The 26,822-nt window shown below is 65.8% G+C and overlaps 10 protein-coding genes across 10 annotated transcripts; 3 read left to right on the top strand and 7 right to left on the bottom strand.

The window, feature by feature from the left end:
- Positions 1–85: 85 nt before the first annotated feature.
- PFL1_05028 (uncharacterized protein) lies at positions 86–2,881 on the bottom strand (the record flags this gene model as incomplete). Its single annotated transcript, XM_007882557.1, has 1 exon — positions 86–2,881. The coding sequence occupies one exon, from the start codon at positions 2,879–2,881 to the stop codon at positions 86–88; it is 2,796 nt and encodes a 931-aa protein (XP_007880748.1).
- A 1,117-nt stretch (positions 2,882–3,998) lies between these two features.
- Positions 3,999–5,360, bottom strand: PFL1_05027 (uncharacterized protein; the record flags this gene model as incomplete). Its single annotated transcript, XM_007882556.1, has 5 exons — positions 3,999–4,153; positions 4,292–4,604; positions 4,757–4,894; positions 5,016–5,113; positions 5,270–5,360. The coding sequence occupies 5 exons, from the start codon at positions 5,358–5,360 to the stop codon at positions 3,999–4,001; spliced, it is 795 nt and encodes a 264-aa protein (XP_007880747.1).
- A 1,336-nt stretch (positions 5,361–6,696) lies between these two features.
- PFL1_05026 (uncharacterized protein) lies at positions 6,697–7,277 on the bottom strand (the record flags this gene model as incomplete). Its single annotated transcript, XM_007882555.1, has 3 exons — positions 6,697–6,844; positions 6,940–7,033; positions 7,169–7,277. The coding sequence occupies 3 exons, from the start codon at positions 7,275–7,277 to the stop codon at positions 6,697–6,699; spliced, it is 351 nt and encodes a 116-aa protein (XP_007880746.1).
- A 507-nt stretch (positions 7,278–7,784) lies between these two features.
- Positions 7,785–10,282, bottom strand: PFL1_05025 (uncharacterized protein; the record flags this gene model as incomplete). The annotated part of the gene is made up of 11 exons (XM_007882554.1): positions 7,785–7,801; positions 7,899–7,959; positions 8,088–8,336; positions 8,440–8,769; positions 8,888–8,977; positions 9,068–9,169; positions 9,255–9,332; positions 9,455–9,550; positions 9,638–9,687; positions 9,793–9,908; positions 10,032–10,282. The coding sequence occupies 11 exons, from the start codon at positions 10,280–10,282 to the stop codon at positions 7,785–7,787; spliced, it is 1,440 nt and encodes a 479-aa protein (XP_007880745.1).
- Positions 10,283–11,025: 743 nt separating this feature from the next.
- Positions 11,026–15,197, bottom strand: PFL1_05024 (uncharacterized protein; the record flags this gene model as incomplete). The annotated part of the gene is made up of 2 exons (XM_007882553.1): positions 11,026–11,136; positions 11,274–15,197. 2 exons carry the CDS (start codon positions 15,195–15,197, stop codon positions 11,026–11,028), a joined length of 4,035 nt encoding a protein of 1,344 aa, XP_007880744.1.
- Positions 15,198–15,872: 675 nt separating this feature from the next.
- On the top strand, positions 15,873–17,441 carry PFL1_05023 (uncharacterized protein; the record flags this gene model as incomplete). Its single annotated transcript, XM_007882552.1, has 3 exons — positions 15,873–16,493; positions 16,604–17,194; positions 17,316–17,441. 3 exons carry the CDS (start codon positions 15,873–15,875, stop codon positions 17,439–17,441), a joined length of 1,338 nt encoding a protein of 445 aa, XP_007880743.1.
- An 828-nt stretch (positions 17,442–18,269) lies between these two features.
- PFL1_05022 (uncharacterized protein) lies at positions 18,270–19,256 on the top strand (the record flags this gene model as incomplete). Its single annotated transcript, XM_007882551.1, has 1 exon — positions 18,270–19,256. The coding sequence occupies one exon, from the start codon at positions 18,270–18,272 to the stop codon at positions 19,254–19,256; it is 987 nt and encodes a 328-aa protein (XP_007880742.1).
- Positions 19,257–19,892: 636 nt separating this feature from the next.
- PFL1_05021 (uncharacterized protein) lies at positions 19,893–22,448 on the bottom strand (the record flags this gene model as incomplete). Its single annotated transcript, XM_007882550.1, has 2 exons — positions 19,893–22,114; positions 22,277–22,448. The coding sequence occupies 2 exons, from the start codon at positions 22,446–22,448 to the stop codon at positions 19,893–19,895; spliced, it is 2,394 nt and encodes a 797-aa protein (XP_007880741.1).
- Positions 22,449–23,073: 625 nt separating this feature from the next.
- PFL1_05020 (uncharacterized protein) lies at positions 23,074–24,469 on the top strand (the record flags this gene model as incomplete). Its single annotated transcript, XM_007882549.1, has 6 exons — positions 23,074–23,199; positions 23,332–23,465; positions 23,578–23,897; positions 23,972–24,113; positions 24,219–24,291; positions 24,392–24,469. 6 exons carry the CDS (start codon positions 23,074–23,076, stop codon positions 24,467–24,469), a joined length of 873 nt encoding a protein of 290 aa, XP_007880740.1.
- An 81-nt stretch (positions 24,470–24,550) lies between these two features.
- Positions 24,551–26,385, bottom strand: PFL1_05019 (uncharacterized protein; the record flags this gene model as incomplete). Its single annotated transcript, XM_007882548.1, has 3 exons — positions 24,551–24,686; positions 24,782–24,900; positions 25,009–26,385. 3 exons carry the CDS (start codon positions 26,383–26,385, stop codon positions 24,551–24,553), a joined length of 1,632 nt encoding a protein of 543 aa, XP_007880739.1.
- Between the last annotated feature and the right edge of the window lie 437 nt (positions 26,386–26,822).

The following is a 26,822-nucleotide window of genomic DNA, read 5'->3' as shown; positions in this document are numbered from 1 at the left end:
CGACGACCACGGTGGCCCACGCTTCGGGCGACGACTGCGCCCGTCCGACCCTCGCGTCGACACGGCCGGGCACGCTCCGTGCCGCCTAGAGCTCCTCGTGCTTGGGTGCCTCCTGCTTCTTGTCGTCGTCGCTGCTGCCGCCCTTCTTCTCCTCCTTGTCCTTCTTGTCGTCGCCCTTGGACCCCCTGCCCGCCTTCTTGGGCGGCCGCGTCTTGGGGATCCTCCGCTTGACGAGCTTGGCGATGGTGTCCTCGACCTTTTTCCTCCGCCTGTCGAGGTCCTCGCTGAGGATGGCCGGGTCCTCGTCCTGGCCGCGCTTGGCCTGCTCCGCCTTGCCCTTTTCGAACCACTCGCCGTCCCGCTCCACCTGCCTCTCGAGCGCGTCGAGCTCCGTCAGGCTGTACTTGCTGGCCTGGTTGGACTCGAGCGCCGCCGTCAGGTTGGCCTTGGCCTCGACGACAAACGCCCGCCCGGCCTCGAGGCTGCGCTCAAAGGCGCCGTAGGCGACGGTGCGCGTCTTGGACTGCAGCAGCCTCGTCTCGAGCGGCTTGACCAGCTTCTCGAGGCTGGCCCGCTTCAGCCGCAGCACCGCCGTCTCGGCCTTTTCGCCCTCGACGTCGCCCAGCCACTCGGACAGCTCCTCGGCCTTGGCCTGGATGGCCTCGCGCTCGCTCGCCTTGGACACCGTCTCAAAGACCGGGTCGTAGAGCATGTCGCGCACCCGGTAGATGTACGACTCGATGCCGTTGCGCGCCTCCTCGCGCGCCGCCTTGCGCGACGCCGCCTGCGACATTGTCCACAGCCGGTCCTTGGACTTCTTCTGCTCCTCGCCCGTCATGCTCCGCAGCGTGCCCGCGCTCGGGATGGTGCGCGCCGTCAGCTTGAGCACGCGGTCCCTGGCCGCCAGCTCCGCAGCCTCGTCGTCGTCGGCACTCGCGGCGGCGGCGGCGGCGTCGTCGCCGTCGGCCTTCCTGTCCTCGGCAGTAGCGTCAGACTCGGTGCCGTTCGCCGCGGCGCTGGCGCTGCTGTTGCTGCTCGACGTCGCCGACGCCTTCTTGGGGCTGCTGACGCCAAAGAAGCTCTTGAGCGCGCCGGCGATGCCGCCGGGCTTGGGCTTGACGGTGAGCGAGGCGCTCTCGACCATGTAGGTGCCCAGGGGCCGGCTGACAATGGTGAGGTTGACCTGCGTCTCGATGCTGCCCAGCTGGTCGCTCTCTCTGAGGTCCTTGAGGCCCTCGGAGATGCCCGTCAGCTCGACCTTGGAGATGCCGCGGCCGTGGCCCTCGAGCAACCGCTCGGAGCCCGCGGCGTACTGCAGCTCGAAGCTAAAGTCCTCGGTGGCGCCAGGGTACCTGCGCACCACGCCCTCGACCTCGTACGACTTGGCCGGGTAGATGATCTCCTCGGCGCCGCTGGCCTCCTTGAGCGTGACCGGGTAGGGGACGAGATCGTAGGCGCGGATCGCCTTCATCCTGAACTGCGGGTTGTAGCTGGCGCCGTAGAAGGCGGCACCCATCACGGCGGCCTCGTCGGCGTTGACGTTCTGGGCGATCTTGTCGTCGGGCACGCCGGCCGAGCGGAGCGCGGCCTGGACGAGCGGGACGCGCGTGGTGCCGCCGACGAGGACGACCGACTGGATGTCGCCCATCGAGAGGCCGGCGTTGCGCAGCGCCATCTGCACCGGGTCGGTGAAGCGCTTCGACATGCCGGCGCGGGCCACCTCGTCCTCGAACGACTGGCGGTCGATGCTGGTGCGGAAGTCGATGTCCTCGGCCAGGCTCTCGACGGCGCTCGAGGCGGCGTCGTTGGCCGAGAGGATGTGCTTGACGCGGTTGGCCTCCTTGAGCAGGCGGGCCATGGCGCGGTGGTTGGTCTTGATGGTGCCGCCACTGAGCTGGGAGCCGTGCTGCTTGTCAAACTCGGCGGCCAGCCTGTCGCGGAGGATGAGGTCGAGCTTGAGGCCGCCCGCCTCGCGGTCCCAGCCGGCGCCGAGCACGTTGACGACAATGGCCTCCTTCTGGGTGTTGCCAATCGAGAGGATCGAGTCGGCGGTGATGGCCTGGGTGGAGAACTCGACGACGGTGGCGCGGACCGAGCCGGAGCCGGCGTCGTAGAAGAGGTGCTTCTCGGGCTGCGGGAAGGTGCGGGTCTGGGCGTAGTTGACGGCGGCGGCGGCACCGTCGCTCACCAGGCGCGGGCGGAAGCCGGCGAGGACGGCAGAGTCGTAGATGGCCTGGCGTTCGGCGGCGGTGAAAAAGGCGGGCACCGTGACGACGGTGTCGAGGCCGCCAAAGGAACCGATGTTGAAGTTGGCGGGTAGCCCGAGCTGGACCTTTTCGCCGGCCGTCTCCTCTGCGAGCTTCTTGCCGTACTCGAGCTGCATGCCGACCAGCTCCTCGACCGAGAGCGTCGGGTAGGACGACGAGTTGTCGGCCTGGAAGGGCCGCTGGAGCGCGCAGGTGCCGCGGTCGGTGCCGACGACGTCGTTGCCGAAGATGGACGAAAAGTGGTCGCGGGCAGCCCTGTCGGCGTCGCCGTCCGACGACCTGCCGAGGAGCGTCTTGAGCGCGTAGAAGCTCTGCTTTGGCTCGCGTGTGGCGTGGTTGTAGGCGTTGGTGCCGTAGAGGATCTCCTCTTCGAGCCCCCATTTCTTGAAAGAGACGGCCGACTGGATCTTGCGCTTCGAGTCGCGGTCCAGGACGACGTCAAAGGGCAGGCCGGGCTTGACGAGCGACACCTTCATCCATTCGGTGCCGTAGTCGAACGCGACGACGCCCATGGCCTCGGCGAGGAGGGCGAGCTGGGACATTGTGACAACGGCCAGCAGGCAGGCCAAGGTGGCCGTCGTGCCCAGGCGGGCCAGCGAGGGACCGAGCTTCATGGCGTTGTTCCGTGTTGCTACCTTGCGTCGGCTGCTCTTGTTCCCGTTGTATCGAGCTGGGGTGGCTTCTGCTTTGTTTAAGGTGGACCCCTATGTCGCTTCCGCTGCCTTCAGGGTGAGGCAGAGGGGCCTAAGAGGCGGCAGGGGCGTTTGTGCGCGAGCTGTGAGCCGGGAGCTTGCGATGCTGCGCCGAGTCGATGTAGAGACCGAGCGGTCAGCTGCGGCGATGATCTCAGAGGAGGTGATGACGAGGTCGAGGTGGTCGTGATGAAGGAAGAAGCAGCCTTGACCTCGAGTCGCGGCGAGAGAGAGGGGGGGTGAAGTCGGCGGGGAACGAGAGAAGGGGCCAGAAGGAGTCTTGGTCCTTCTCTCACCTCCGAGTAGTAGAGTGCCACGCTGGAAGCCTGCGCACGGCCTTGCTGGAATTGCCTCGAGCTGGCAGGCTACGTGGCAGCCTGCTGGCCTGGGCCTGGCCTGGGCTTGGCGCGAAGAAAAGGCCGGCCAACCCCACGTACGTCGGTGCGCTGGCGGATTTGCCTGGCACGCCGCCGGCAAGCTCGCTCGACGTGGAGGCAGGCAGGCCAGGCTGGCTGGCACGCAGCCAAAACCAACACCGCCCGCCCACCCGCCCGCCTGGCTCGCTCGCCTTCCTCGCTCAGCGCAAGGTGCCCAGCCTGCAAAGAAGCCAACACCGACAACGACGACGACGACGACGACGGCAGCCAACGGACGGCAACAACAGCATACCACGAGAAGGGGGAGGGATATATTGGCTATGTACATTTACAGGGAAATCCATGGACCAACGAGCCAGAGCCAACACAGCGGGGCGGGGGACAGGACAGCACGAGGCGTGCAGCGACGGACGACGGACGACAAAGAGGCCAGGGTCAGGCGACGCCCGCAGCCATCGCGACGAACAGCGGGTCAGAGGAGCGACACACCCCGACATCGGCGCGACGGACAGAGGAGGGAGAGGAGGAGATGGGAGAGAGGAGGAGGGGAGGAAGGCGAGGCGCAAGGCAAGGATCGTATCGTCTATAGACAGCGGGGCGCAGAGCGAGGCGGGAGGCAAGCGGGCGGGCCAAGAGGGACCGCCGCAGGACCTGCGCCGCGCTCAGCAGTTGCATGCCTCCTTCCGCTGGGCATTGTTGTCGGCGTTGAGGTCGACGCCGCCCTGGCCCGCGCCTCCCGTCCTGCCGGCACTGGCGTTGCCCGTGGCCGCGGCCGCAGCGCTCCGTGCGAGGTGAAGGTCGATCGGAATCTTCTTGGCTGCGGGCGCAGGCGCGGTCAGAGGAGCAGCAAGGAACAGGAAGGAGCAGGAGAGGAGAACAAGGGTCAGCGACTGCCTGAAAGGCAAGTGGAATCGGCTCACCCCGCGCAATATCTACCGCCGGCAACCCAACTCACCAATCTCTGTAAAGACCTCGACGACGCCCTCGCCCGTCTTGGCACTGGTCTCGAAAAACAGCAGGCCGGCCTCCTTGGCGTACGCCTCGGCCTCGTCCTTGGGCACGGCGCGCAGAGAGCCGGCGTCGCCCGCCGCACCGGCCTCGGGCGTAGCAGTGGCCGTGTCGTCGTCCTCGTCGGCGTCGGCGTCGGCGTCGCTGGTCGACGACTCGCCAAGCAGGTCAATCTTGTTGCCCACGAGCGCAATGACAATGTTGGGGTTGGCCTGTCGCTGCAGCTCCTTGACCCACGACTTGGCCTTCTCAAACGAGCTCTGCGAGCGGCGGGTTGCCGGAGAGGAAGGGAGGGAGGGTGTCGGCGGCGAGAGCGGCGGCTCGGGCGGTCAGTCCTGATGCTGCCCGTGAGCGCCGCAGCAATGGCAGGGAGGTGCCGTGGCGAGCCTTGATGAGCCTCGATGATACTCACGGCTTTCGTGACGTCGTAGATGACGGCGCTGGCCTGCGCGTTGCGGTAGTACATGGGGGCGAGCGAGTGGAAGCGCTCCTGGCCAGCCGTGTCCCAGATCTCAAACTTGATCAGGCGGTCCTCGAGACGGCACTTTTGCTGCAGTTTCGGAAGCGGAATAGGGTCACGACGGGCGACATGGGATGGAGGGGGGCACAGTCAGACAGGCTGTAGGCCATCGGCGCGGCGGGGTCGTGGGATCCCGTCGTGATGCACTCACTGTGAGGAAGGCGGCGCCGATGGTGGGCTCCTTGTTCTCCTGGAAGTCATTCTGGACGAAGCGCAAGACGACCGACGACTTTCCGACGGCGGCCTCGCCTGTAGACACGGTGGGCAAGAAGCGAAGAGAAGGGCGGCGCGGCCGTCAGCCCCGAATCCGGTGCGGCGCGAGGACGCCAGGCGCAGTATCGGACAGGCCGGCAAGCTGCGCTGTCCGAGGGCAGGCACCGCAAGGCTCGACTCGATTCGACTCACCGAGGAGGACGAGCTTGGTCTGGAAGGGCTTCTGCGGAGCGGCCGAGGTAGCGGCGTCGGCGCCAGAAGCCTGCTGCTGAGCTGCCGACATGGTTCGGGTTGGTGGCGGGGGACGCAGGTGGAGATCTGAGACGGGCGAGAAAGTGGGCTCGCTGGAATGAGGGCAGCTAGGCTATGCAGTGTCGAGGCAGCCCGATTCGCAGTGTGCTGGAGATCGTACAAGTCGGTCGTACGCTGAGTTCTAGCTGAGTGGCGCTGCTGCAGCTCGACCTGGGACGGAGCGCTGGACGAGAGGCGTGCCGAGGACCTGTGCGATAGTACTTCGTGTTCGAGCTTCGTAAGTCCCGCCGGTGGCAAGAGCGAGCGCTACAGGACGAGACGATGCTGCGTGTGGCGTGCGGTGGCGGGCGTCGTCCGGGGTCGAATGGCGGGGAAGCGGAGCGGGTCGTTAGACGTCGGCTTGAGTCAGGATCGTCGAGGTGAGGTGGCGCAGAGAGGTGCCGGTAGAGTGGGGGGTGGTCGGTGTGAGGTGTCGAGGGAAAAGGCGGGTGATGGTGATGGTGATGGTGATGGTGATGGTGGCGTGGACAGGGCTCGGGAGTGACCACCAGCGCAGGCAGGCGGGACGATGACGACCCCTCGCTCCCTCGCTGCCCGCCTCGCCGCCTCACTCTGTGGCCAGGCCAGCCCAGCCCAGCCCCGCCCCACGAGGCAGGTGCACTGCCCTCGCCTGGCCCGGCCTGGCCTGTCTCGCCCGCCTGCCCACCTGGCCTTGGCCCCACCGTTGCCTGCCTCGTGCGTGCGGGCCAGGTTTCAAGCTCAGGCCCTCGCTCCCTCCCTCTCTCGCCCCGTGGCCCCTTGCTCCCGGCTAGGCTGGGCTGGGCCTTGCTTGAAAGGCCAGGGCCAGACCACAGGCGGCATTCCGCCCGATTTTCGAATCGATTTCTGGCCAGCATTTCAGCGGAGCCCTCTGTGGCCTGCGCCGCCTCGCTCTCCCGTTGGACCCTGCCGGCGTCGTCACACCTCTAATGTGGCCTAGGCTGGCCTGGCCTGGCTTGGCCTCTCTACTGTATCCAGCCCCATGGCCTGGCTCAGGCATCGCTAGCGCAGAGGACACGTCTCTGTGGCGGCCGGACCACGACGAGCGGGGGTTGCAGATGTGGCGCTCTTGCTTGCGATCGGAAGACGTGGCTAATGGTACAGGACGGACGGAGGAGTACAACAGACGGCATCGGACGGTGACGCGGGCGGGTGGCCAGTCAGAGGGGAAGAGAGAGAGCCAGGCAGGGAGAGGGCTTGACGGGCAGGGGAAAGAGCATCGAGAGGCGGGGTAAAGGTCCATAGCAAGTGACGACGGCGTCGTGATGGTGCTGCGGCGGGGAGCGGGTGCGTGCGGCCCGCAACGTCATCACGGCCTGCTCGCTCATTCACTCGGAGTCGTCACCCTTGGTCGTCTTGCGACGCTTGGCGCCCCTCGCCTCGCCGGCACCATCGGCATTCTCGACGGGGTCAGCCACCTTGGCCACGATGTCCTTGAGGAAATCAAACGTGTCGTTGGTGTGCACCGTCCTCTTGCTGGAGGCGGCGACAGGTCGGTAAAAGTGGCGGGGGAGGAGTCAGAACAGAGTCGGGATTGCCAGTCGACACGCAACAGGAAGCCGCCAACTCACACATGGTAGACGGACATCTTCTTTGCGCCTCGGCTCTTTGCCTCCTTTGCCGTCTCCTCGACGATGCTGGCCATGAAGAGCTCGAGTGCTTTGGCTGATCGACGGCGGCGCGGGAGAGAGAGGAAGACACGGGAGAGACAGCAAAACGTCAGCCACGCCCTTCTGCCGAGTACCGGTACCGCAGCCAGGCTCGGAGGGAGGGAGGGAGGACGTGGGCTGGAGCACTCACAGATGAGGACCGGAGTGGCCTGGGCCACCTTGCCCACGTCTTCGTCGGCCTGCATAATCTTCTTGATCCTCGCCACGGGGAACTTGCACTGCGCGCTTCGCTTCCCCATCGTGATTGTGCCTAGCTGCTTTGCTGAGTGTGCTTGACGGAGGGGGTGAGGAGGTCTGGAAGGGAAGCAGTCAGGGAGGGAGGTGTGCAAGCGGTTGTGAAGGGTGGTGGAGTGCGAGAGGCAAGTCAGGCGGACGGGCGGACGGGCGCGTGTCAACTAGCTGCTGGCTCGCCCTGCCTGGCCCTTCCCACCAGCCTGGCTGGCTGCGGAACCGAGAGCGCCTCGGCGATTTTCCAGGCGGCGCCGTCGGAAAGGCGCCGAGGCGCAAGTCCTCCACACGCGTGCCCTCGACCGCCTCAGCTACCCGTGACGAGCCTCGCCCAAGGTCGACACGCAACCAGCCGCATCAGACCTCACAGACGAGACAGACGCCTGAAGAGGTCAGGCAGACATGGCGTTCCCATCGCGGCAGGGTGAAGCCCAGGCCGTCTGGCTCTGCTAGACAAGTACATTGCCTGTCGATGAGCGGTCGTGCGCTCAGACCCTCTCGACACCGAATGTCCAACATCAGGCGGCAAACGCATCTGTTAGGGGCGAGAAACAACGGTTCAAGCAATGAGTACGACGACGCTCTCTCTCTCTTTCGTGCCAGGTCAGAAAAGGGCGGCCGCTAGCACCCACCATCTTCAAACTCGTCGGTGCCAAGGTCCAGGTACCTGTTCCCCCTCGATCCTTGCGCTTGCTATCGCGCCGAACCGCAAACGCGCGAGGGGAGGCGAGGGAAGGGGAGGGAAGGGAGGAAAAGAGGGTCAGACGTGCTCTGTCGCCAGCTCGGAGCCCCGAGGGTGCAGTCGCGTACCCATGCCTCACCTTTTTGAGGAACTCGACGCTCCGTGCCACGTGCCGCTCCCTCTGCTCGACGACCCTCTGGATGGCCTGGCTCCTCTTGATGGCCGCCGTGAGCTTCTGCACCGTCTCGATGGTCTCGTACGACTCGGACTGCTGCTGCTCAAATACGATCACGGGCGAGTCGTGGCTCGGCAGGCTGGAAGGCGTCGCGCTCGGAGCCGGCATCGACGCAGAGGGGTGGATGGTGGCCGTGATCCACCCTTTTGAGACCTGCGATCCGGGAATCAGGAGAGGAGAAAGGCGGACGACGCTGGACGATGAGTGTCCATCACCGCGGGAACGAGCCCAGCAAAAACCACCAAAGGTGACTCACGAGCGCTTCGACCTCGGCCTGGACCACCCTCTCGCGGTCTTCGCCCTGGATGTTGAGCAGCTCCGCCACATCCATCAGCGTCAGGCTGCTGTAGACCTCGCCCAGCCTCTGGATCCTCCTCTGGCGGTGCAGCTCGAGGCACTGGAACACCAGTCCAAAGTTGCAGTCCTGCGTGAACGTCTCGGCTCGCTGGTTGACGAGCGCCTCGAGCCTCGACAGGCAGTCGGCGTCGCGCGCCTCGTAGGCCGTCGCGAAGGCCGTGTACGCCGCACCGAGCTGCTTGAAGGAGCGCACCACGACCTGGGCGGTATAGCGCGGCGGCGGAGACGTCTGCATGGTACACAAATCGGGACGCGCAAAGGGAGGCAAGCAGCGACAAGCAGCGAGATCAGGACTTGCCGTGCCGACGACTCGACAGCACACGTCTGTGCGTGCAGGGGCTGCTCACCTGTCCGTGCGCCAAGAGCTGGACGAGGACGAGCTTCTTGTAGGCGTCCATCTGGATGGCGCTGACGGCGGCCGACGGCGACGAGATGCACTGTTGGCGGAAAGGAGCGGCAGCAGAGACGAAGGGTCAGCGCTTGCTGTTCGTCGTGAAGCCGTCCGTTTCGCCTGGCACGCCACTTACAGTCTCGAAGGAATCAATGGCCTGCTCGTGCAGCTTGAGCTTGGTCAGGATCATGCCGCTGTAGTAGAAGTACTCGAGCACGTCGGTGTGGTTCGGCAGAGCCTGAATGTGGCGCGAGAAGAGGCCGAAACGCCGAGGTCAGATCTGCGGTATCCCGAATGCTGGACGAGAAGCGAATGGCGCTCACATAGACGTCGACATCGATGTGCTCGCGTCGCAGAAGCCGTTCATAGGCTTCCTGGTAGAGCGAGCTTTTGAGGTATTGCTGTGGGTGAAGGCGACGCCGTCCGCAACCGAGCAAAGCGGTCAAAGGAGGAGAAGAATCGAGCTCGTGAGCGCCCCTGCACGAGGCCGCCGTAGCAGCCGCGGATGAGTGGGATGACTCACGTATGCCAGGACGGGATGCAGCGCGGTGAGCGAGTTGGGACGATCCTGGGTGAAGCGGGCGAAGAGCACCTCGAGTATCGGCAGCACCGCCTTGGCCTGTTGACCAGATCGCAAGACAACGGAGGGACTGCAGGGTCAGCGGGGCGACGTTGAGAGCGACCCTCAGTCGAGGGCAGGACCTACATCGCCAATCCTGTCGCCGAGCTCAGCCACCTGTCTTGCGAGCTGAGCAACTGTCGAGGGTGAAGAATTGAGGGCAAGGGCAAGAGGATACCTCGTCAGCTTCTGGCCAATCGCGCTTGGAGCTGCGATGGAGGCGGCGTGCGGGAGCGGCTCACCTTTGCCGCCGACACACCTGGCCTGTGCCAGGTTGAAGCTCTCGACAAACTGGCTCGCCACCGCCAGGTGGACGTTGGTCTGCTCCTGAGACGTGTACAGCTTGAGCCTCGCGGTGCTGGCGTTCCGGGGAGAGAGAGAGAGAGAGAGAGAATGAGAGGGCAGCGCGGGTCGAGCAGAGCGGGTCAGCTGTGCGCCGCTAGGGCGATGTTGTTTGCGGGTGCTCAAAAACGCGACTTACAGGATGTAGAGGTAGCCGACGGTGTTGACGGCCGGGCTGAGGGCGCCGAGCGGATCCCTGTCGCCCTCGACGGGGCGGGCGAGGAGTGCGTCGGAGTCGATGCGCGCATCGTGGGTGAACCTGTGCAGGGCCGGGATGAGCGACGACTGGACGAGGCCGAGTCGGTCGCCGCACTGGAGCGTGAGTGCCAGGACGTCTTCGACGCTGCTGAGCATCAGCGTCGACGACGACGACGACGTATCCTGCGACATGGTTGTGGGGCGGCGGCGGCAGGAGACGGCGACGGCGACGGCGACGGGTGAGGTCGGGTGGGGCCAGGTCGGCTCGAGCCGACGAGGGATGTTGGCGGTCGAGCGAGGAGTCGGTCGATGCGCGTGCGAATACTCGAGGCAGCAAGGGTTACGGAGAAAAGCCCGCAACGAAGGGCCAAGGGGCGGGCTGGTTAGCAGAGGTGGTGGGGAAAAGGCAGAAAGAGAAAGCGGCGTGGGGTCCGTCCGCACACGCAGCGTCTCTGTCTGGCGTGGCGTGGCGCGGGCGGCAGGCCGCCTTAGCTTGGCCTTGCTTGCCCCTTGTCAGCTCGGTTTCGTGTGGAGGCCAAGCCGCGGCGCTGCTCAGCCAAAAGCCCTCTCTCTCCCCTCAGGCTGGCGAGAGACATGGTCCATGCGCACGCATCCCTCGCGCTGCGGCTCAGCCAACATCATTTCAAGATCGGCTCGACCAAGTGGGCACTCGGCCAAACCAAGCACTCGCTCGTCGATCAGCGACCGGCGAGGCCATCCTCGCGGGCCGCAAGCGGGCATGCACCGCTGGAAGCGGATCGGATTCAAAGCTACCGAGAGTGGCCCGCCTCAAGGCGCAGGCATAGGGCGGGTCGATGGCGAGCAGCGGGCTCGCCCAACATGCTGGTGGGACCGAGCAGCGCGGCGCAGCGCAGCAGCGGAAAGCAAGGTGACAAGATGCAAACGACATGTCGACGGCCAAGTCGACGGCGCGCCTACCATCCCAGGCCGCCCTTGGACACCTTGACAGTGGCCGAGACCGGGTCCGAGATGCCTCCCGACACGCCGATTCCCGTCCCTTCGGTCCAGCCCATGGCCGCCAGCAGCTGTCGCAGCAGCAGCGCACGCGCACCGGCGAGATCAAGGCAGTAAGATGTGGCAATGGGTCAGCTCCACGTCCACGTCGTGTGCTCAGCCCACAAGGGCCAGTGCTGCGGGCTGGCCAAGTCTCGTTCTGACTCACCCGGTGACCGATGTTGTCGGCTCCAATCTTGTCGGCCCCCCATCCGACCTCTTCGCCCTCGCGGTTCTTGGGCGCCATGCCTCCGCCACCCGTGGCGCCGACGGTGGTCTTGCCGCCCCCGCCACCCCTTCGGCCACCGCCCTTGACAGTAGCTCCGAGGCCAAAGGTGGCGTGGCCGTGGCCCAGCAGGATGCGGCGCACCTTCTTCTGGCCCACGTCAATGCCCGAGCGGCTCGTCTTGATGAGCGTCGGGAAGCGGTCCTTGCCCTTGCCCTTGCTCTTGCTCTTGAGGTGGTAGGCGTCGGCCAGCATGTGCACCTGGGCGCGCGAACGCTTGTCCATCGGCGGCAGCGTCAGCGTCGACTTGCCCGCATCGCCGAGGAAGAGCTTGATCTGCTCGTCGAGCTCGCCCAGCGAATTGGCAAACCGACGTCCCAGCTCGTGGTCCTCGGCCGCCATGATGTCGTCGCCGTCGCCGTCGCCGGCGCCGGCGCCGGCGCCCAGGATAAAGCCGTCGACGTCGTCGTCCGACCAGCCGCTGGCACGCCCCTTGGCCTTGGCCTCGCGCTTGGCCGCCCGCCGCGCCTTCTTCTCGGCCTTCTTCTTGCCCTTCTTGTGCGTCGCGGGGAACGGGTTGAGCGCCGCCGCCTGGCGCTCGGCGGCCCGCTTCTTCTTGTTGGCCGCCTTGCTCGCCCGATCCCTCTGCCACTGCTGCTCGAGCTCCTCGGCCCACAGGTCATCGGCCTTCCAGTTTCGGTTCTTGTTCTTGCCCCGCTTGGCCGGCGCCACGGAGCCTAGCCCATAGACGGGGTCGTCGGGGTCGAGGCTCAGGTCGAGGTCGCCAAAGTCACCGTCGTCGACCGTGAGCCGGCCCAGCTTGCCGAACTCGCCCTTCTCGATCGACTTGAAGAGGCGCTTCTGAGCCTTGCGCCCGCTCCCGACGCTATCGGCGAGCTTGGCCATGAACGCCTCGTCCTCCTCGCCCCAGGCAAAGTTGCCCTTGAACATGTTGTCGTCCGAATCGTCGTCGTCGTCGTCATCACCGTCGTCGTCTTCCGAGTCATCATCCTCATCCTCGTCCTCTGAGTCGTCGTCATCGTCCTCGTCATTGTCGTCGTCATCTTCGTCATCATCATCGTCGTCCGAGTCGAGGGAGAGATCCGAGTCCTCGCTCTCCAGGATCTTGCGGAGCTGCTCGGCCTGCTTCTCCTCGTCCGAGTCTTCGACGAGGAGCTGCCTTTCGGACTCCAGCAGTGCGACGTCCTTGCGCTTGTCGCCCTTTCGACGTCCAGCAGGTTTCGACCTGGTGGTGGCGGAGAGGGCGTCTACTTCGCTAACCTCCGTTTGAGCCTTGACTCCGGTGGCATCCTGCCTCGCAGCGCCTTGGTCGTCGTCGTCGTCGCTCTCCTCGGTCATCCATTCCTCCTCCTCTTGCATCTGGGCCTCGACCGCAACGTCGCCAAACGACTTGTGCCGGCCCTCCTTCTGCGGGTCCATGCCGTTCATGAAGCGGATCATGGCGTCGAGCTCCGTCTGCTCGTCGAGCTTGGCCGACAGCGGCACCGCCTTCGACTTGCCCTTCTTGCCGGAGCCAGCGTCGAGCAGGCCATCCATGCGCTCCTCCTGCATGTCGCCCTCGGAGCTGTCGTCGCCGTCGTCGTCTTGCCCGTTGGCCTGCTGGGCCCTGACGTTCTCGAGGTAGTCGGCGAGCATCTCGGCCTGGTGGTCCTTGCGGCGGCTTGCAGCTGCCTGCTTCTTCGCCTGGTTGAGGTTCTGCTTCTTCTTGATAGGGATGTCTGCGAGCGTGCGTCGCGGGACCGCGGGCGCGGCGTCGCCCTGGGACAGACCGAGGCTGGCCTCGATGGCCTGTTTGAGCATGGCGTCTTCGTCGTCGGCGGTTCGCGGCATCTCGACGTCCAGGACCTCGACCTCTTTGAACGTGATGCCGGCCGCAGCGAGAGCGAGCACATCCTGCTCGAGGTCGTCCTGTTCCACGCATGGCGGGCCGTCGCTGCCCCAGTCGAGGTCGGAATCGCCCTCGCGGGGCACGCGCTGGTTGAGGCTGATGTCGGGCCCGCCGCCTTCCGATGCCTTGTCGGCCTTGTTTCTCGCTCGCCGACGGGCCTTCTTCGCGGCGTTGCGGGCCTTTTTGCCTGCGCCTCGCGGCTGCCTTTGTGTCATGTTGATCTCATACTCGTATCCCTCGTCGTCGTCGCCATCGCTCGAGTCGTCGTGGCCGTCCGACGGCGGCACCGCATCGCCGAGCGCAACTCGATGCCTTCGACCCTTGGACGACGGCAGCGCATCGACGGCATCGAGCTTGGGCGACTCTCCGGTGAGATCGATGACGAACGGATCGCCTGCGGCCTGCTCCTCGTCATCGCCTGAAGCCTTGGACTGTTGTCCGAGTATCGCATCGAGCTGCCGTTCTTCATCGGAGTCAGACTCGGCGTAGCGGCCGGATCCCTCTTGAGCTCCACGTCCTCGAGACGAAGCAGAGGCCGGGTCGTTGGGCTTGGCAGGGACCAGAATGATCTCCTCGTCATCGTCATCGGACGAGGACGATGCTGGTGGCGGCCGCGAAGGTTGCGGCTTTGACGTCGCCGTCGACAAAGTCGATGCAGTCTGCGCCGTGTCCACAGGATGGGACGGCGCCTTTGAGAGGGTCGAGCTCGGCGGCGCAAAGAAGGAAGGCTGCTGAGCAAGGGCGTCGACCATGCCCTCATCCGGACCGAGCTCGCGCGAGCCAGGAAAGGCCCTGAGAAAGTCGGCGACGGCGTCCCCCTCTTCTCCGTCGACTTGCATGGCATTGGCCAGCGTCTCCGGTTCAATCTCCTTGTGCTGCTGCTGCTGATGCTGCTGCTGGGCGCGGGCGAAACCGAGTCCAGCATGCTTTGGCCGCTCGCTGCCTGCGGTGAAGGCATCGGCCTGCTCCTGCATCGCCTTGCGCTCCGGCACAGGCTCTTCCACCGGCTCCTCGCCAGGCTGCAATTCTTTGGAAGCCGCCTTGTCTGCGTCGAATGGCAGAAACTTGCCGTCCTTCCACTCGCCAGTGGCCTTGACAAAGGTTAGCGGCTTGCGAAGCGGATTGTCATCGTTGAAGGCCGGGTCGCCGGAGCGGAAGTGGCCGCGGCGGCGCGGGTCCTGACCTTGGCCTGGGCGTCGCAGGCCGGGGATGGCGGCCAGGTACTTGGCGTCCTCGTTCTCCTCTGGCGGTCGATTGCCAAAGCCTGAGCCGCGAGTGGTGTGGAACTCGGGATACACGGTCGGCGTGGGACGCTTGTAGCGCGGGTTGGGGGTGAAGTTCTGGCGGGTTTGCGCGCTCGGGTAGACGGGCGGTCCTGCCCGTGGTCCCGTTGGGATGATGGCGGCTATCCCAGCGGCGTCCGCGGCGTTCTTGTCGGGGGTCGTTGGGTTGAGCGGGGGCGAGGGTGCGGACGGGATCTCGAGGTGGGGCTTGTGCTGGTGGCGGTAGCCCTTTGGTGGATCTATGGGGAAGTCTGCCTCGTCCTCGTCCTCGTCCTCGTCGTCGCTGGTATCAACGTCTTGGTCGCCCTGGCCGTCGTCTTCGCCACGTCGGCGACGAGGTCGGGAGAGTGCAGAGTAGTCGAAGCCGACCTGGTTCTGACCCTGGGCGGCGAGGCTGCCTCCTCGACCGCGACCAAAGCCACGGCCTGCGCCTCTGCCCCCCGGTCCGCCACCTCGACCGCCGCGGGGTGTGTTGTAGCCGGACGAGGGACCAGAAGAGGGAGATCCGCCCAGCGCCTGACCGAAGCCAGAGAAGGGGATGAAGCCCGAGTCGAAGCCACCGCCTCCTCCGCGGCCTCTGCCGCGCCACCCGCCACGACCGCCGCCTCCGCCGCCGCCGCCGCCTCCTCCCCTGCCCCTGCCACCTCTATTGTTGTTGCCTCCTCTGTTGCCCATGGCTGGGGGATACTCTATGATGCTGTGCTGATAAGGTGGACGGACTCGAGTGCCGGTCGTGGCCGCGTCTGAGAGGCGTGTGCGTCGTCGGTAGCTGTGTGGATAGGAATGGGGCCGTTTGCTGTGTGTGAGGGGATCCAGGGCCTCTCCGCTGGATGTGGGAAAGTCTGGGGAGAGCGGGTTTGTTGGTGAGGGGAACTGAACCAGGTTGTCGCAGTGCCCTCGCCACAAGTTGCCACCCAGAGTCGAATGCCTGGCGGGCTGAGCCTGGGCGAGCCTGTGGGCTCTGCTGAGCTTTGCCACCCGCTGCCGCATGCCTGTCTGCCACTCTCTCCCTCTGGGACGAGTCAGCTGCGAGCGGGGCAGGGCGCTGACAACGGCCAGCAAAGGTGGAGCTCACCAAAAGAGGGCCGCGCTCCGACTTCCGAAGGCGACAGGCAGGTCCGACTGCGGGACTCGGCCTCGCGCTGTTGCCTGCGGTTCTTCTTGTGTCCCGTGCTTCGTGCGCCGCCCGCCGCCTTGGTAAGCGGGGGCTGCCCGTTGGTTCCAACCTCCTCTTTGCTCCTTGCCAATACAGTACGACCCTGCCCCTGCTCTTGCTCCATCTACAGCACGTAACCCTGGCCACTCCTCGACGGACAACGACAATCTCAAGACGGCCCCGCGTCTCACGACATGAGGGCATCCACTCAACTCTTCGCCGCCCTCGTGGCCGTCCAGTCCGCAGGACCATCGGCTCACCTGCTTCGACTCTCAACCGCTCGCCCCATGGCCTCCGTAGCCGGGAGGCACAGGCCAGCACTTGCCTCGGCGATCTCATCGACGAGTCACTCCCGCCGCGCTTCGAGAGGGTTTGCGACCTCTTCGATGCGCAGCCAAGCCTCGGATGCCGCTGCTGGCTCGACGTCAGCAGCCTTGGCGGCGGCATCGACAACGACGACGACGACGGCGACAGCACTCGCGGAGGCTACGCCATCCGATGCGCTCGCTTCGACCTCGCAGTTTGGCTTCTCGTTCCTCGAGCCTTGGGCGCCCACGCTCCACTCGCTCGCCGACACGCTGCACATCACGGGGCCCTACGCCCACGCCATCTCGATCTTTGCGCTCGCGTTTGCCGTCCGCACCGTCTTTACGCTGCCAATGACCCTGTGGCAGCGCAGGCGGACGCAGCGTATGACGGAGCTCGTTGTGCCCGAGTGGACGGCCTACAAGGCATCCGCCCCCACCGTCGTCCGGGCGAGGTGCAGGAGGGCAGGAAAGTCGTACGAAGAGTTCCAGAAGGAGCTCCAGGCCGACGTGAGTCTAACCTCGTCGCCTCGGTACCAGAACAACGTCGCGCTAGGCCACACGCCTGACCTCACCTGCTCGTGATCTGCTCTACGATCGACTTGACCTCATCGCCGCAGCTCAAGGCAAAGATCCGGGATCTGCTGCGGCAGCACCGGTGCTCGCCGGTGCCCTCCTTTCTTGCGCCGCTGGCTGTGCACCTGCCCGTGTTCCTGATGCTGTCGGCGCTGATCCGTCAATCTGCGATGCTGCCCGGCTCCCCCTTTGCCGCCGAGGTGCTGCCGTGGTGGTCGCCTTCTCCCGAGATGGCGGCACAGTTCAAGGCGTCGGCGTCGATCCTGGCGGATCGGGGCATGGAGCCGGAGCTGATCGCCAAGCTGCAGGGCACGCAGGGAGGGCCGACGCTGGCGGATCGCGACAACACCATGATTGGGCCCGTGAGCCTGGGCATGCTGACGATGACCAACGTCGAACTCACCAGCTGGTCGAGGAGGGCGATGGCCAAGCTCACCGCCCTCGGCGATTCTACAAAGGCCGAGGCCAAGCCGCCTGGGCCGGCCTCTGATGCGGCTGCGAGGGGACAGCCAACTAGCAGCGGCGTCAGCAGCAGCAGCAGCGAAGACGAGGAGCCGCGGCGGACGCGGATCCTGACCAACGCATTCCGCGTGCTCGCCATCGCGTCGATCCCGATTGCCAGCCAGGCACCAGGTGTGAGTGCACAGAGAGGCTGTGGGCCGGTCAGGCAGCGAAGGCGACGAGGGGCGAGTGATTGACCACCTGACGATGCTTCTCTTTTCGCCTCGACCTGTGGCCCATTGCGCCGTGCTTCAGGCTCTGATCATCTACTGGCTGTCGTCGGGCACCTATACGCTGGTGCAGAACTCGATCTTTGCCCTTGTGGACCGGCGGCGCGAGGCCGGCAAGCTGGCGGCTGCCAAGCCCCGCGCAGCACGGTGACCTGCCAGGATGTCGTCGTCGTCGTCGTCGTCGGCTGGAATCCCCAACGGCAGGAGGAGGTGCGATCTCCCTCGGGTCGATGCGCGTGCCTGAGTGTGGTGTGGGTCTGCGTGGATGTGTCAAATGTCTCTGTGTGCAAACGGGCGCCCGACAAGTCTATTTGCAGAGTGGCTCGCACAAAGGCGGCTGGTTGGAGGATGGCCCAAAGGCTCCAACTGTGCGCCAGGCTATGTATGACGCCAGCCCCCCCTCGCTCACCTGTCCTCCACCCCGTGGTTACGCTGAGCCTCGTTGCCAAGGCGAGTCTTAAATTTCTTGCACGGCCGCCTGCTTCTTGCTTTTCCTCTGGCTGAGCCGCCGCCGCCGCCGCTCGACTCGACGCACCAGCCACCGCCGACGACGACCTCCTCGTTCGACTGCCAACGCCACCCACTTCATCTTCTCCTACATCTACGTCCGCTGCACACGGCACGAAATTGCTCCCTCTTCCCCCCTTTTCCAGCCATAACCAAGCTCCACCCGCTCGCTCAGTCTCTTCTTATGTCCTTGCCGCCCCTTTCAAAGCACACCTGCTACGCACCTCGACGGCACCGCGATTGGCCGACGCAAGCATAGCTCCTGCACTGCACTCCATCCTTCCTCGGTATCCAGCCCCCCCGCATCCTCACAGCTCATCATCCAGCCTGCCATCCATCCGCTTCTCACCCCCGACATTCGAGCTGCCGACACGAGGCGGGACCGGGCCGGTTCTGCAACCCAACGCCCGCAGCCGCATCGCCGGCGGCCGCCGCTTGAGCAAGGCACAGAGTCGACGCTCGCGCTGCGGTCATGTCGCTCTTCTCGTCGTTTGCCCGCGTCGTCGGCGACAGCCTCGCCGCCATCGCCAGCATCCACAACTTCCCCATGCCGCGCGAGAACCACGCATCGGCGGCCCTCTCGATCCAGGAAATGGGCGACGGCCCGCCGCGTACTCAGCAAGATGTGGCCGAGGTCCAGTTTCTCCTCTCGTCGCCCTCGTCCCCTCTGCGCCATCGGCGAGAGCCCCGCTCTGCCGACTACACAGGTGATGGCAAAGGGGAGCAGGGCGGTCTGCCCGCCCTGCCGCCCGAGGTCGTCTCGCTCATCCTCGACTTCGCCGAGTACTACCTCTGCAAGGTCAGCTTCCACTTTGCGCCCACCACATTCTACGACAACTCCAACGACCTCTACTTCCGCACGCCCGCCTTTAGCGGCGAGCTCGAGCGCGGCTTCCTTCGCAAGGTCGAGTTCCGCATCGTCAGCCACGACCAGGGCTTCAGCGGCGAGCCGGCACACATGCACGGCACAAAGGAGGGCAGCTGGACTTGGTGGGAGGCCACCCTCGATCGACCCGCGACGTCCGCACAAGGACAGGATGCCAGCACTTCAGTCGACGGCGATAAAGGAAGGGCTGCTGCCGACGACGACGACAACGACGACGACGAAGCGGCTGGGCAGGGACACTTTGTCAGCGCCGCCTCCTCGCCTTTCCACGAGCTCGCTCCCGGCGCGGATTCTCGACGGGCCTCGGCGGCGAGCAGCGGCACGGCATCGGCGGCGACGCACGACGCCCCTCGGCCGCCCGTGGCGTGGGAAGAGCAGTGCCGCTACGAGCTGACGCGCAACCTGCACGCCGTGCGGCGCTTCACGGAGCACACCGTCACCTTTGGACCCGAGCACCCGCTGGTCCAGGAGGCGCGGCGCGGCGACTCGATCGGCATCTGGGCGCGCACCCGCTTTCCCGCCTGGAGGAACGTTGTCAAGGAGGTCGAGGTCAAGGTGTGGCAGGTCACCTAGCGTCGGCTCCTCGCCCTCGAGCAGGCTTCGTGCATTCGCCTTCTCTTCCTCTCCTCTGCCCGACCTTGTCCCGGAGACATCGACATGCTTAGATTATCGCGAGCAAGACGACGGCGGCGGCAAGGGCGTCCCATCCTGCCTTCTATCGGCTCGGCGTCCCCGCCCCGTCGCTCTCTATACCAATCCAGCATCCGACCAAGCTCGCATCAGGACCGGAAACCTCCCTTCATGCCCTCTTCTCCACACCACGTACTCGCTCACCTGCATCGTCTCGAGGCTCTTCTCCCCCCATATACCATGCCTCGCATCTCTTTGACATCTCTCGCACCCCATGTCCTCTCGTCCATCCTCGATCCGGTTCAATCTCGGCTGCGCTTCCTCTCGCTCGCTGCCCGCTGCGTGGTCCGGCCATTTTGCCATTCTGCCATGGTGGAGGATGACTGCTCGGTGCTCTCTCTGGCTGATGCAGGCATATCGAGGACGAGGCAGATGAGGCATTCAGCCGAGCATCGCGAGGGATCCAGGTCTGGAAGGCCCCCACGCGTTTCGTTTCATTGCGTCGCTGCGGCCCTCATCGGCCGTCTGACGCGATCCGGTCCGCCTGGACCTGGACCTGGACCTGGTCACCCACCCACCCTAGGCAAACAGGCTGGTATCGATGCCGGCTCCGCCAAATGAGGTGATGCAGATCGACTGGTCCTCGCTGGCCGAGACGATGCGCGTACAGTCGAACTCGACGTCAAAGATGCGCGCCACGTGCGGGCGGATCTCGCGCAGCGGCTTGTCGGGGACATCGGCGTCCCACACCTTGATGCGCTTGTCGTAGCCGCCGCTGACGATGAGCCGGCGCGGTCCGTCGTAAGCAACGGCGCGGACGAGGTGCTCGTGCCCCTCGTAGATGCCCACGCACGTTCCGCGCTCGGCGTCCCACGCCCGGATCGTCTGGTCGTTGCTGCCGCTGATGACCGTGTTGCCGCTAAACGCCACGCACGCCAGCCCGCGCTCGTGGCCCGAAAAGACGCGCAGCGTCTCGCACGAAGCCACCGCCCACAGGTGCACGCTCCCGTCGCCCGCAGCGCTCACCACCCGCTTGTCCTGGATCCGCGCCGCGTTGACCGGTCCAGAGTGGCCCGCGTAGCGCCGGTGGAAGTCGTAGCCTTCCCCGCGCTTCCACACCCGCACCGTCGAGTCCTTGCTGCACGAGACGATCCACTCGTCGTCAAAGGTGACGTCGAGCACGCCCATGGTGTGGCCGCGAAGCCTGGCCACCACCCTCTCCGTGCCGTGGCGCAACGGCTTGGTGCTGCCGTGGCCGCCAGCGCCATCATCGTCACCGCCGCCGTCGTCGTTGTTGTCGTCATCGCCGTCGTCATCGTCACCTTCTTCCGCGGTCGAGGTGCTGCTGCTGCTGCCGTCGCCGCGCTGCGGGTCCGCGGGCGCCGACGGCCCGACGATTGCCGCCTTCTTGCCATCGAACGAGGCGTCTTCGTCGCCGTGCTGCCGCGTCGTTGTCGTCGTCGCCAGGATGCCCGCAAAGTCCCACACAAACACCGAGCCGTCCGAGCTGCCGGTGACCAGGATCCGCTCGTCGTAGTGGAGCGACAGCACGCTGGCGGCGTGGCCCTTGATGATGTGGCGGCACTTGGCCGTCTCCGTGTCCCACACGCGGATGGTGCGGTCCCGCGAGCCGGACACGATGCGACCCTCGGTGCCCGAGCCGATGCCCGTGTCGTGGCGCACGCAGTAGACGCCGTCCTTGTGGCCCAGCAGGATCCGCCTCGAGGGCTCGAAGGCGCGCGGCGAGGACGACAGGCGGCTGCGTCCGCCCGTGGCCTTGGAAGCCCCTGGCTCGCGGCACCGGCGCCACCGCTGGTCGAGGATGTGGCGGTCGCGGAACAGTATGCGCCAGTCCAGCGACGACAGCAGGTCTTCGTCTCGGACGACGTCGTCTGACGTTGTTCTCGAGGCTGCGGCGGCATCGTCGTCCGCGCCCGCGCGGTTGACCAGAGACACTGCATTGGCATCAGCGACGACAGCGCCGTCGCTGGGGGCGGAGCGTTGCGCTCGACGACGTCCAGCAGGAGTCAGCGGACCGCGGGCAGGGCTGGGAAGGAAGCCGAAGCGGCTGCTGGACGCTTCACGCGAGGGAGAAGCAAGAGGAGGAGCCGATGTGCCCTCAGGGGCGTCCCTTGCTGCGGTCTTGGCCGAGTAGCTGAGGGAGCTGGACCCTCCGATGCTGAGCGATGCCGAAGCCGTCAGGCTGAGCGACGACAGATCCGGCAGGGAGGGGATGTGGAGCGATTCGCGCCATGACCGGAGAGACGAGAGCCGGCTCGTGCTGGCTTGACGACGTTGCTCGACTTCCCTCAGCTTGTCCTGGCGCCGCTTGGCGGACAGTGCTGCAGCCTTCTTGTGCTTTTCGTGTTGGCGCCGCAAGACGAGCTCGGCATCGCTGCGGATGGCCCAGCCAGGGTTGCGGAAGAAGCGTTCGCGCCAGACGACATTGTCGGTGGCGACCGTTCGCCACGTGCGGCAGACGGCCGAGGCGCGTATTAGGTCTCGGTGGGAGGGCAGGTGGTATAGGACGTAGAGGGCCAGCTCAAACGGCAGGAGTGCGAGGAAGTCAACTTTTGGCCTGTCGGGATCGACGAAGCAGGCCTCGTCGTCGACGTCTTCGGCGGTTGCCTGCTGGCTCTGCATGTCGGCGGATCTGATCCTGGGGCTGGACGCGCTCTTCGTGTCTGATCGCGGAAGAGACCCACTGGCAGCCTGGGTAGCGGACTGGGCTCCGAGTTGACCGGATTCGGGCCCTGCTGCCACCGACTGGGCAGATTCTGTGGCGGGGCCGGTCTCGGACCCTGGAGTGAGTGCGGAGGGTGACGCGGATAGAGGCAGGGAGCCGCTCGTGCCGGAGCGGACGAGGGCTCTGCGTCCGGCTCTGCTGGCTGTGGCAGACCTGGACCTGTGGTCGTCGGGCGATTGCGATCGGGAGCAGGCGGTGACAGAGGAAAAGGAGCCACGCTGGGTGGCCATGGCAGCAGCGGCTGACGATGAGGACGCCGGGATTGCTGGAGCGGACGATGCGTGTGCGGCTTGGTTGGTGGCGCAGTCCGAGGCGGTCCGCTGGGCACGGCTCGAGGAGGCGGACTCAAGGGCGTGAGCCGTCGGGCGAGGCGGGTGCATCGAGGGCATGCTGAGGTGAAGGCTGGTCGGGGTGAGGGGCGCGGGCGCGGGCGATGCAGTCGTACTTGTACGGTGCGAGACTGCCTCGCTAGAGATGGGAGCAGGGGCGTTGGGCGGCGAGGGAGTAGAACGTGGCGGGGCATGGGACGACATGGCGGTCGATGGAAGCTCAGCGTGGGGGCGGCCGGGGCAAGAGCCAGAGCAAAGGCGGGGGCAAAGGGGCGGGCGAGGAGGCGAGCCGGATGCCGGCGAGGTAGGCCTCAATGCTGAGATCCGAGCGGGATGTTGTCCATGGCTGGCCTCGATGGGCAGGCAAGGGGGTCCGATGGTCGGGTGGCGTCGATGTTGTTGGTGGCTGGAGTCGAAGAGAGAGACGAGAGGAGAGGAGAGAGGAGAGGAGACAGGGTCGGCTCTCGCGCCGAATTGAATTGCAGCCCGCGCTGCCACAGAGGGCCGGCCCCCCCCCCCCCCCCTTCCCTCTGCTGAGTGCACAGATCAGCCTGGCTGGCTGCCCATTCTTGTCTTCTCTTCCGCTCCTCGAGCATCCTCCTCGCTTCTCCTCGCCACACCAACCGCCGCCGCCGCACCGCACCGCACCGCACCGCACCACGCAGGCTCCCATTCCATCCCCACCATGGCACAGCGCAACTCGCCAGCAGACCTGGCAAACCACACCGCCTCGCTGTCCATCTCCTCGGACGCGTCAGACGGGTACACGGTCCAGGAGGCCCTCATCCGAGACGCAGAGGCATTCGTAAAGGTGAGAAGGGAGGGCAAGCAGCCGTCTCTCGGTCACCGCGCCGCGCCCTCGTCTTTTACAGCGACAGCGATGACAGGCTAAAGGTACCAACCAGCCCGCCTTCCACCTCCAACGACCGATCCAACCCCGCAGAGAGCCTTTGAGAATCACGACCCTTCGCACGACTGGCACCACGTCAACCGCGTCCGCCAGCTCGCACTCTCGCTCCGAAACAGCCCAGACGTGGCAGACGAGCAGCTCGACCTCCTCGTCGTAGAACTGGCAGCGTGCGTTGCGTTGCGTCTCGCCGGCGCCGGCCCTCGATCTTCCGCCGGCCCTCTCTCTGACAGCCATCCTTGCTTCGCTCGCCCTCCCCTCTCCCTCCTCCCCCCACGCCAGCCTCTTTCACGACCTCAACGATGCAAAGTATGCCAAGACCACCGTCTACTCGTCCGGATCCTTGCCAATCATCTCTTCGTTCTTCGACTCGCACCCGTCCTCGTACATCCTCGACGCCGTCCAGCGCGAACGCATCGTAAAGATCGTCGACAACGTCAGCTGGTCCAAGGACTGCCGCCGCAGGGAGGCTCGCCAGCGCAGCCACAGCCTCGGCGAGGAGCCCAGCCAGCAAGAAAAGGAGCTCGACCAATGGCTCGACTCCTGTCGGGAGTTTTGGTGTGTCAGCGATGCCGACAGGCTCGACGCCATCGGCAGCATCGGTGCGTCGTGACGTGCCAAGGAAGCGCATCGACGAGGCGATCGGCTGACCGTGTCGCTGTCACGACTCCACCAGGCATCATGCGATGCGCCGCCTTCAGCGCCGTCAAGATGCGGCCCCTCTACGTGCCGCCCAACAACGCGCAGATGGACAGCCGTCCGCCCGCGGAGCAGGGAGAGGGCTACAACGGCAGCGCCGTCGCCCACTTCCACGAAAAGTAGGTTCACACTCGCCCTGGCCTGACCGTTTTCATCGCACAGGCGCGGATCAGGAGGCTGAGAGGCTGACCTGTGCGGGCGAGGCTCGCGGCTGTCCACCACAGACTCGTCAAGATCCGCGGGGACCGGCTGTACACACAGGCCGCCAAGGTCGAGGCGGAGCGGAGACAGCAGATGGTGAGCCACGCACTCCGCCTCGAGCCACCCTCGCGCTTCTCGCTCGTCCGCCGCCGATGCTGACTAGCCTCTCTTCACCCTCCCGCAACCGTATCCACAGATGGAGTCATTCCTGACCGAGCTCGATCTCGAATGGATGGTCGCCGCTCAAGGGGCTGAAATGGCCAAGATGGTCTAGAATTGCGGGGTGCCCGTATCGACCTTCCTCCCTCGCACCAGTGGCGCACGATCACGGACACTCCTTCTCGCTGGTCGAAGCCTACACCACGCCGTTCCAGCCCAGGTCTGTCTTCACGCCGAGGTGCGTCAGGTCGGCCGACGGCGTGTCGGCAATGGATACGACGAGCTTCTTCGCCCGCGGCGCCGTCCCATCGCGTAGCGCCTCGAGGCCCCGGCTGCTCGGGAGCGTCGTCAAGATGCAACACGAGTACCCATAGGCTTTGATCAGCGTCGACTTCAGGCTACGTGGCGCATTCAGTCGGGGACTCACCGGATACCCGCCAGACCGTCGGGGACAATCTCGGGACAGACCGGTTGCAGCTCGCCCGACAAGAGCAGCGTATAGATGTCATCGAGGGTGGAGCGGGAGAAGTTGCTGTCGCCATAGAACTGGACGACGATGTTTGAGTGGAGGGGGCATAGGGGCGACGGTTCAGCAAGCATGGTTCGCCACACCCGACTCGCCGGACGATGGCGCTGAGGCCAGCCAGGACTCACGGTGGTCGAGAAACTGATGCGGTGCACTTTGACATCGGCACCCTGGCCCCCCACAGCCTCTTGCCGGGCCTTGAACTCGTCGACGAAATCTGGCTTCGGGTTGCCGGCAAGGCAGACGAGCTCACCGACTTCCCTGGGCACCGGCAAAGGCCGCTCCCCGGCGACGGCTGAGATACGGCTGGCCAAAGCGAGGGCCTCGTAACAGATGTTGGCTGTCTTGCTACCGACGCAGTCGATGGCGAACGCCAGATCACCCGCAGTGATCTCGTCGATGCGCCGCAGCACCGAGCTGGGATCGGCGTAGCGATCGACGCAGGCCTCGACGCCGATCGACTGGAGATAGTCGAAGTTGCTCGGCGAAGCTACCGAGACGACGCGGAGACCGCTGAGCGCGGCGAGCTGCGCCGCATAGATGCCCGTCACTGCGCCGCCGCCGTAGATGAGGATCCACTTGCCACATATCGACGATGGCGAGCGTCTCGCCGGACCGGCTGGGGCCGCAGCCGCGACGGAGGCGGCAGGGGGAAGGCGGAAGAGCCAGTACATGATGACCGCCGCCGTCACGAGGCCGGTGCCGATGGTGGCGGCCTCCTGATCGCGCACGCGGTCGGGAACCTTGCCGACGGTATCGGCCTTGGCGATGCTGAAGCGCTGGTAGGCGCCGGCGCGGCTGTCGCGCGAGTCTGCGCACGTCCATACGCGGTCGCCCACCTGGAAGCCCTCGACGCCGGCACCGACCTGCTCGACGATGCCCGCCACGTCGCGGCCGAGGACCCAGGGCCAGTCGGCGATGCCGAAGTTGTACGAGACGCTCTTCCAGTCGACTGGGTTGAGGCCGACGGCGACGTTGCGGATCAGCACCTCGTCGGCCGCCTCGATGCGTGGCCGAGGCCAGTGCGAGTGGAGCTCAAAGGAGCGTTCCCACCCCTGTCGACACGAGCGGACGAGGAGCGCGTCGGTGAGGTGCTCCAGCTCGCGGGCAGCCGCACCGGCACCGACGCCAGCGCCACCGCCCTTGGATGCCGCACTTTCGAGGAGCGCGTCGCCACCTGCGAGGCCGTTGGGAGGCGTGCTCGGACCGGAAGACGAGAAGGACGAGGAGCAGCCGCCGGGGGAGAGGAGCGACGAAGCCTCCAGCGTCGGGCTGGACGGCGTGGGTGGCGAGGGGACGTCGTCCCAGCCGGCGCCCAGCACGGCATCGGCAAGGCTGGGCATCAGGAGTGAGAGTGCTGCAGCCCGCTGCTCGTCGGTATACAGAGGGCCATGCGGCGACGTTGGGACCTGGCGATGTCGCTCCGCGCCTTGATCGGCATCTCTGCCGCGGCCGACCTCTATCGGCGCGGGCAAGGTCCTGGCTGCGGTTGCGGTGGTCGACATCGTCTCCTCAAGCTGTCAAATGGGCGGTTGGTGGAAGAAAAGAGCACGAAAGGTGAGTATGATGGCTAGAACAAGATTGGTTGAGGGAGATGGTGAGAGAGCAGGAGGAGGCCGGGGTGTCTCCAAGGAAGATCCTGGCTCTGAAGCTATCGAGGTTGGTCCACGGCCCCGGTACCTCAGCCATGGTCCTTGCTGCTTCAAAGGCAGGAGGACGACCCAACGAAGAGCACAGCGAACGCCTTCCTGCTCAAGGGCAAGCACAAGCTCTGTCACCCCGCGGGAAGGCACGTTGCACGCACGGTTGAGGGATCCCGACCCACCATGCCGTACAGCCGCGGTGGGCAGGGTTCTGGCTGGAACGGGGAGTGGGTCTCGATTCGATCGCATCGGTCAAGCCGCAAGAGGGCATCATTGCCTGACGGTGCTCGCTCTAGCTC

This window comes from Pseudozyma flocculosa (assembly GCF_000417875.1).
Source record: "Pseudozyma flocculosa PF-1 unplaced genomic scaffold scaffold00017, whole genome shotgun sequence".
NCBI classification, from domain to species: domain Eukaryota; kingdom Fungi; phylum Basidiomycota; class Ustilaginomycetes; order Ustilaginales; family Ustilaginaceae; genus Pseudozyma; species Pseudozyma flocculosa.
This window is presented reverse-complemented; position numbering and strand designations above follow the sequence as displayed.